Source organism: Bombus bifarius, unplaced genomic scaffold (assembly GCF_011952205.1).
Source record: "Bombus bifarius isolate JDL3187 unplaced genomic scaffold, Bbif_JDL3187 scf7180000008953_frag, whole genome shotgun sequence".
In the NCBI taxonomy this organism is placed as follows: domain Eukaryota; kingdom Metazoa; phylum Arthropoda; class Insecta; order Hymenoptera; family Apidae; genus Bombus; species Bombus bifarius.
In genome coordinates, this window is record NW_022884861.1 from 1 (window position 1) to 8902 (window position 8902).

The 8902-nt window shown below is 36.3% G+C and overlaps 1 protein-coding gene and 1 long non-coding RNA gene across 2 annotated transcripts; both read right to left on the minus strand.

Moving 5' to 3' along the window:
* Nucleotides 1–482: 482 nt before the first annotated feature.
* On the minus strand, nt 483–1625 carry LOC117213393. The gene is made up of 3 exons (XR_004488646.1): nt 1477–1625; nt 881–1003; nt 483–507 (listed from the first exon to the last, which is right to left on the minus strand). It is a non-coding gene; the product is annotated as an uncharacterized LOC117213393 (long non-coding RNA).
* Nucleotides 1626–2187: 562 nt separating this feature from the next.
* Nucleotides 2188–6978, minus strand: LOC117213392. Its single transcript, XM_033458742.1, has 5 exons — nt 6641–6978; nt 6494–6565; nt 6058–6415; nt 2770–2882; nt 2188–2274 (listed from the first exon to the last, which is right to left on the minus strand). Exons 2-5 carry the CDS (start codon nt 6539–6541, stop codon nt 2242–2244), a joined length of 552 nt encoding a protein of 183 aa, XP_033314633.1. The 5' UTR covers nt 6542–6565; nt 6641–6978; the 3' UTR covers nt 2188–2241.
* Between the last annotated feature and the right edge of the window lie 1924 nt (nt 6979–8902).

Sequence of the window (8902 nt, forward strand, 5' to 3'; positions counted from 1 at the left end):
AAGAAAGTGTACGTGTAAGTATAGGTTATGGATCGTTGTTCGCGGAACATAATGTATGACAGCTACCTAAAATAAGTGAATAAATTAGTCTCAATTGTCTCAGTACAAAATACAAGGTTACTAAGTGTTATAACTATATTATGGATAAATCAAAAGGAAGTGTGACATTGTTCGTCGAATAATACAGATAGCGAAAACCTAAAAGAAAAAAAAGGAAAATTATCAGGTGTACTCCAATTATTGTTTGAATATACAACGTGTTGATTCAATAAAAATTAAAAGTTGAATTAAAATTGAAAGTGAAAGTTACCTTGTGAACAAGTAATCATCATACGAGAAGGTTTACGTGCAAAATAGGTTATGGATCTCGGTTTGCGAAACACCATGTACGACAGCCAGCTGAAAAATAACTTCAACTGCCTTAATGCAAAATACAACAATACTAAATGTTATAACAATACTATGGAAGCATGGCACTGTTCGTCGAACAACACAGATGGCGGAAACCTGAAAAGAAAAAGAAGTTTATTACAAATGCTCCGATTACTGTTTGAATGTAAAACGTGTTAGTTCAACGAATAACTAAAACAGTGGAAGTGCAACTTACCTCGTGAACAATTAATCACCATACAAGGAAGTGTACATGCATGAATGTCGCAGATTAACAAGAAGAAATAAAATAGCTGATAAGTGTAGAAAGTGGTTAGAAAATAATTAAGATAGATTAATTGAAAGTAAAAGGATATCTTATTATGTATTAATCTACGTAGTATTGTTATATTATTATATCTAACATGTAGAAGTGGATTTTGTAATACACAATAGCGGTCGCACACACAATGCATTATACACATATTAAACTAAATAAACTAAACAGTACCTTTATGGCCACAGATATAAGACGATTGAAGACAACCGTAGTAAGTATCCAAGGCATATCGAAGAATCAGGTGATGTTGTGGGAATGATCTAGGTAAGTGATGCAGCATCGGAAGAGTAGAATCTGAAGAATTACAGACAATGTTAATCTAACAAGTAGGTTTTAATCACTAATAAGGGAACTAACTCATATCATACACAAAATAATAGCAAATAGCAAGTACATGCAATAATAAATTAATAGGGAAAATAAGAAAGGTTAATAAACACAGGAATAAGTTAGAAATTAATCAAGATAGACTAACTAAATATTAACAACATGACTGAACTCGGTGCAAAGGAATAAAGTTACGTTACACAAAATATCTGGTAACACAATACACAAAAAAAAAAGAAAAAAAACATTAACTAAATTAAACAAGATTTATATAAATGCGAGTCACGTATAATCAAAACAATGACTATCGAAATTCGAAAACAACACAATCTATGCTATCGCATTAAGGTAGCACACGGTATTGACACACACAATATCATGAAACACAAACAATATTACAGAAACACTACAAAATAAACTATAATGATTAACAAATTAACTATTTCAACAACACGCTACTGTTGACATTAAACAAACGATACACGCAAGCGACCATGTTGAAAATTCGTCGCACGCACCCCACACATACGCACCCCAACACAAATAATAGCCAATACAATGTAATACAGCATTATAATAGCAATGCTAGGTACTGAACACAAAAAAGAAATAATAAAAAAAAAAGAAAAAAAAGAGAGAGATAAGGAAAATATATATAATAAACAACAACTAACATAACCATAACATATTATATATTATACCACATACAGGGATACAGTATTTGTACAAAGGGATAGGTCCGAACAAAACTTATAAAAAATTATAAAATATATATAATAACTGTTTTCATATGTATGTCCAGAACAGGTGGCGAGTTCATCAACCCTAACATAGAGGACTCAGACGGGCCCGTACCCGCATTCGATCTGGAAGCGACGGAGGATGTTCAGTCTTGCCTCTGTGTTCGGTTGATACGTTCTGTCTACCATTTAGATAACGGTCATCTTTGTCAAGACTGTTTCGATAACTTAGATCCAGACCACCAGGACCTATGTGACGACCCACCCACTCATTTCATATGCGGAGTATCTGCAAGAACACGAATATCATACTGTCGTATGTGTGATATAAACCTAGCGGACCTACAACCCGCTATATCATGCCTCCAATGCATGATCGTTTACACTAATCTAACTCACCTTGAAAGAAACTTTTTAGTTCAAGGAATAGCAATCCGCGCCGTAGAACTATAAAGTACTTGTATGCTACGCACAAGACCAAATACTGATGCTATCCACCTAAACAAACGACATTTATAATTATGCATATAATTTTCACTTATGTTTACCAATATATATATGCACGCATGTTATAAAGTAGGCGATATCTATGACACTCACTTCCATTGATAATCCGAGTGACTCGTAAAATAAGTCGTCATATTTACCATTACACGCACATATATATATATTCAAAGACAAGCTATAATTGTAATATCTATTCCTATAGATAATATATACTTATATATTTATAACGATAAAACAAATCTCATCTATATTACTTACCAATACGTATGCATATACGTATATAATTATAACCCAGGTAACATTCATGGTATTTATTTTCACCGATAATAAGTTTTAACAAAAAAAAAAAAAAAACATAAATATAAATTTTTTTTTATATATATTAATAATAATAAAAGATTATTCTTATTTCTAATAAACTCGAGAGTAAGAAACAATTTAATAAATTGTTAATAGGAAGATGAATCGCCTGGTCATCGTACTTACCCTCATCAAAATAGCATACGGCCTGGTAGGATATGACTGCAATGGCAACCACCTCAACGTTACCACTATCTCTCTAAACTCCATCGGGGACTGCAGCATACAGCCTACAATGACTGAAACCCAAGATATTTATATACAACTACTTCAACTCTCAGAATTTGAATTTACCAACGTAAGGCAATGCAAGGTGCAAATAACTCGAATTGTATATTACTGTGGCATGCACTCTCACACGTCGGCAGTGCATAACGGATTCGCCGAATACCTCCATGAAACAACCGACCAACAATGTGCAAGGATGCACCAAGACGGCACGTTTTCACTCGGACCACAAAACCTTATAGTTGGCCTAAAAGATAATGCAACAGAAACAAGGTCGCTTGTCCTAGCCGGCAAGCTAACAGACGACGACAGCTGCCAGGGAACACAGTATGTAGACCCATACGGGAGCTGGGAAAAGGTCGTCGTACAAGCAACAGTAAGGATAAGTTTAAAATCAGCAGTTGTGCCAGTACGGATCGAGGCGAACAAAATTCTACTGAAATCAGGAACAGTATGTACCTTTAGCGAAGGAAACTGTCTAGACGCTGAAGACGGATACACTTATTGGCAACCACAACCACCCTCACCATGCAAATTTGATCAGTACGATGTGCTATATGAAGGAATTGCTACAAAGATCCAGGAAATAAAAACCAACAGAGAATCAGCACAACCAGTTTACGCACTAACAACGCAAGAAGTAACATTTGCACTGACTAAAACCGGAGAACAGCCACTGTGTGGATATACCCTACTATCCACCGAACACCCCAAATAGTTGAAACAACAAGAGAAAATACGTTTATCTCCAAAAGCAAGACAGCAGTCGAAAACTTGGACATATTCGCATACGTCAACTCAAAATTCATTTACGTAGAGAAACATATTAAACGACAAATGACAACATTGTACCATGATATACTGACACAAAGATGTACCACACAGAAGAAACTAATAGAAAATGCTTTAAGCTTAGCAATCTTACTGCCCGATGAATTTGCATATACCATATCCAAAACCCCAGGACACATGGCCCTGATCGCAGGAGAAGCAGTCCACATAGTCAAATGCATTCCGGTACAAGTAAAAGTACGACATACAACAGAATGCTACTCGGAGCTACCCGTTTGGCAAGGGAATCGCACCGCATTTTTAACGCCAAAAACACACATCCTAACGCAACACGGAAACCACAGAGAATGTAGCGCGGTACTACCTACGCTATACAATATCGACGGACTCTGGCACAAATTCGTACCAAAACCCATGGAAACAATTGCACCACAGGAACTCCGCCCGGACGTACGCCAAACGTGGCAATATTCAGCACCATCGTCGTTGGCCACGAGCGGAATATATACCCAAAAAGACCTCGATGCACTACGGGACCACGTCATGTTCCCGGCAGAAAAATCTGCAGTTTTGAACACATTGGCCAGAGGAGCAACAGGAAAAACAATCGTCCCTGGAACAGTAAACATCCTGGGAATGATGGACGAAAACACATTAACGACAATAGCAAAAAATACCGTATCAAGCTTATGGATTGGTTTTATGGAATTTGTAACTGTCAGTGCAGCAATATTTGGAATACTTGTAATATTTAAACTAATCAAGACGATAATAGATATAGCCATACACGGATACCAGTTACGTGAAACTTACGGATGTGGAATCGCCCTATTAGGAGCAATATGCGGCTCAGTTACCCACCTGCTACTATACCTCAAAAGAAAACGAAATATCGATGATCAAACAGCACAACCTCAAGGGATATCGATAACACCGGTAGTCACTTAACAACCAACGCCATCTACCTCCGCCTTGAGCGAACTCAGAGACACCATCAGTCAAATTTCCTTTGGAAATTTGAACTCCAAGGGCGGGGGTGTCACGTCCCGCGCTCCGCACGCGCCGTAACAAGAACAAGAAAACCATTCTATACAAAACACGCGAATAAGGATTTGAATGCACAAACGAACACACGGCACTACGAAACGAAAGGAAGGATTAACAAAACGAGGGCGATTAACGGATCCAACCAATAAACAAAATACATATACACACAATTCTAAATAAACCAGGAAATAAGAATAACTACAAAAGGGGAAAATAATTGAAACGCCAGGAATATATATATATATAATATATTTCAATCAATCAATTTGGAGAGTTACATATAAGTATAAACATATATGCCGAACATGTAATAACCTAGTAAATATTAGAGACAGTGCTTCCAATACTATGCAATAAATACAATATTATCAATTTATGAAATATAAGTATACATGAAGTCAAAAACTAATAGTTTAACGAATACATAAAACATACAATATTGTATTATTAAAGAAATGAAGGTTACATTGTCAGAAATATATATATGTGTGCGAATTCTATCAAACCGATAATCTAAGATACATACTTAAAACTAGCCTACATTCCGGTAAAGGATAAATAAATAATTGACATTTCATTTCGTATGAATACTACACTGCCAAGAGAAATATGCATATGAATACGTATATATATATATATATATATATATATATATATATATATATATATATATATCGAATACTCTATAAAATAAACTACTCAAAACAATAAATAACGCAATCGAAGAATTACAAAACATTAGCCATATTGAAGTGACACACAACATAAACATATATATATATATATACATATTATACTATTGTCACTTTAAAACAATATTAATAAATAAATGTTCTAATTGCGGTAGAATAAGGAAAAACGAGCGACAGACGAAAAATTACTTCGATATCAAACAAAACTAAAGACCCGTCACTAAAAACTTTACTGATGACATTTATGAGCAGCCATGTTGGATTTACACGCGTCATGGCGACAGGAATATTAGGGATTAATGAAAGTCAGGCGCGAGAAACAAATCATGAAAACACATTGTTAACACTTTTCTTTAATAAATTCTATGCGCAACTACAAATGTAAAAAAAATATATATATATATAATTAATTAAAAGGGGGGAAATATAAAATTGAAAAAAATAACAAACGTAAAATAGATAACCTAACACTATCACATTCAAAATATATATATATATATATATATATATATATATATATATTGAACACAAAACAAAATACATCAAAAAATTAATAATAATAAGGAACATCAAACAGCGAACCAACGAAATTGAAGCAGCTACACTAAATCAAAATCGAAGCAAGGAGCTCCGGGATGAAGTTCGCTGAACTCACGCCTACACCAATAGCGCACAACAGGGGAAATTCCCTTTCTCCCAGAAGCATGGTGACGAAGATGTGCCTCCAAAACCTCTTCGGGAATTTCATTCGCAAAACGAACTTTCACGCAACGATCGGTATCAACGATTTCAACCAGAGGGGGTTCCCTCTCCAATACGACGGTCTCTGCATCGAAGAAATTCTCGTCGAAAGTAACCAAATCGTCAAAGCCCAATTTCGACACGGCCTCGGCACCAATGTTGAATAGTTCCTCCAACCACTCTGATACTCGTGGTTTATCACAGGGCCGCATGCGTTTGATTGGTCCTCCCGAGTCGCCCAAGGGTTCTTCGGAATCCCTCTTTCGCTTGGGCTGAGAACAACACGGTATATTTTAAATAAAACGAAACAGGACGAATCAAGCGGACTAAGAACAAGACTAAATACGTACCAGGGAAGTCTGGAAAGGAACCTCTGATGGAAACGACTCCGCAAACATTGTTCGAACGTCGATCACCGAAGCCTAGGGAAATAGCAAAAAAGGAAAAAACAATCAAAATCACAAAAACAACCTTAATATGCAAACATCCAAACTTACGCAAAACAACTCGAAGGAGGAGGTCCTTGTTATGGGAGAGCAGCGGAGTTGCGTGTGTTTACCCAGTAAACATTGAAATGATAATGATGCTGCAGCCACCAGCCCTTCCACGCGCCGAAGAACACCGGTAATTCCCACGGTACAGCACGTGGAAGTTTCTCGTGGAAAGGACTAGATCAGCGTGGAATGCTTCAAATCTCCTAGACGCTAGCTCAGCGGAACACAGGACTGATAAAAACTAAGTCGAAATATGGAATTTGCATTTTGTCACGTACGATTCCAAGAAGCCCAAACTGCAACATCCCGATTCCCACGGAAGCGTACCCCCAGTGGACCACCACCCCGTGGGGGATGGCATTATAAATAAGCGTAGCAACATAGCGCAGCGCTCATTATTATTCTGGTGAACATTCTTATTACGGTTCATTATTCTTTGTTCATTATTATAGTGTCCATTCTTCTTATAATTTGCGTTCGTTCATTTTTTATAGTGTTCATTCCTTACGGCTCATTATTCTTCGCTCATTAGTTTGTTCATAATTCTTGTGATCGTTTGTTATTACGGCCCATTATTAATTTATTACTACGTTCGTTATTGCGCTCGTCACTGCGTTTAGAAATTTTGTATAGTATTTTGCGTTTCGGGGTCTTAATTTTTTCGGTCAAGAAAAGAGAGTCGCGACTAAGTAAAAAGAAAATTTTATCTTTGAAGTCCTCATTTCATCGTTTAAACACAAACGCGCATTGTAATTGCGGTATTAATCCAGCTAAGTGAATTGCTCAGTCTGTATTAAAATAGATAAATAAAGTAAGAGTTGATAGTAAACTATATTCGAGTTCAAATAATAAACCCAACAAAACTTCGACGACCACCGGAGCGGCTGAGGCAATGGCACCAGACAGCACCTACTCCTCAAGGTAAGAAAATTAATTTTGAAAATTTCCTTCTTCTCTGGTAATCTCGTTGCCCTCGAGAATTGAATTAGAACTTCCTATCATCGATTTCGTTTTATTTTCGTGAACGGTTTTGAAGATAGAATCATTGTTTAAACTTTTAACAAAAGAGTTGTCCGCTGTGTCGGCTTGTGCGAACGGTGTTTTCAACTACTGAAACATCCACTGATCTTCGCATTCCTCCTCCCATTGTTGGTAAAATATTACCCGCCTTTGGGCAAGGCTTGCGAAATCACACAAGTCCCGCACAGAAAGGACTATTAAATACATCGTCGGGGTCAATCGAAAATTAAGAACAATACCGGCATTGCTATTAACTGATATTCTTGCCATCATTGCATGCGATTGTAAGAGAGATATAACAGAACAATTTCCCTTCGAGAATTTAACCAAAGGATCGTTCGCTGTGTTGGCTTGTGCAAACGGTGTTTTCGCTTATCGAAAACACCCATCGATCTTCGCATTCCTCCTCCCACTGTTGGTAAAATATTACCCGTCTTTGGGCAAGGCTTGCGAAATCACACGAGTCCCACACAGAGAGGATCGTTAGAATCATCCCCGATTATTAAACTCAAAAGGCAAGAAAATCATGGTGACAAAATCCATCGTAGTAAATGAATTGAGTTTCGGTCCTAACGGCAAACTACTACAGCGAAATTAAAAGAGAAGAAGAAGTCAAACGTAAAAATAAATTTATATAAAACAACGAAAAATCTCACATTCCTATCCAATCCAGCAACGCTAAAATATATATTATCTAGCTAATAAAATATATATATAATAACCTAAGCCATTTTACATTCAAATAAAAATCCGTTCAACGAGGAAAAATATTTATTCTACCCAGCTTTAATCCTCTCCCGTGCTAGTATCCCTGCGCATAGCAGGTTAGCCGAAAAGTGGAATTCGTTTACCAGTTGCATTAAGCGTCAGTTAACGCTACCCATTAAGCGTAAAAGAAAATAATAAAAATAAAATATTTTGAAATAGTCCTTAGACTATTTCTGGTGGCAGCAACTACCGTATTAATTAGAAATCTAAATCAGTATTAAATACACAATAATATCATTTCAATTTATTTCCCTTCCGATTAAATTCAAAACTCAAACTATAAAAAAAAAATTTTTCAGTAAAATTTAACTTTAGATTTGATCGATTTAAACAAATAGATACGTAACAGAGTAAAGTAATAAATTTTTGGTGGCAGCGGTGGGATACGCTCTACGGAGGATTAAAGTTGGTTTAAACGGTTCGATTCGCTCCACAAGGGATTAAAGTTGTCACGATTATCGATAAAATATATACCTA

Coding starts and splice junctions, on each gene's coding strand:
- LOC117213392 (XM_033458742.1), bottom strand. CDS start 6,541: ATGTTTGCGGAGTCGTTTCCATCAGAGGTTCCTTTCCAGACTTCCCTG. Junction 6,416..6,493: donor TTCCTTTCCAGACTTCCCTG/GTACGTATTTAG, acceptor TGTTGTTCTCAG/CCCAAGCGAAAGAGGGATTC. Junction 2,883..6,057: donor TGTGCGCTATTGGTGTAGGC/GTGAGTTCAGCG, acceptor CTTGGGTTTCAG/TCATTGTAGGCTGTATGCTG.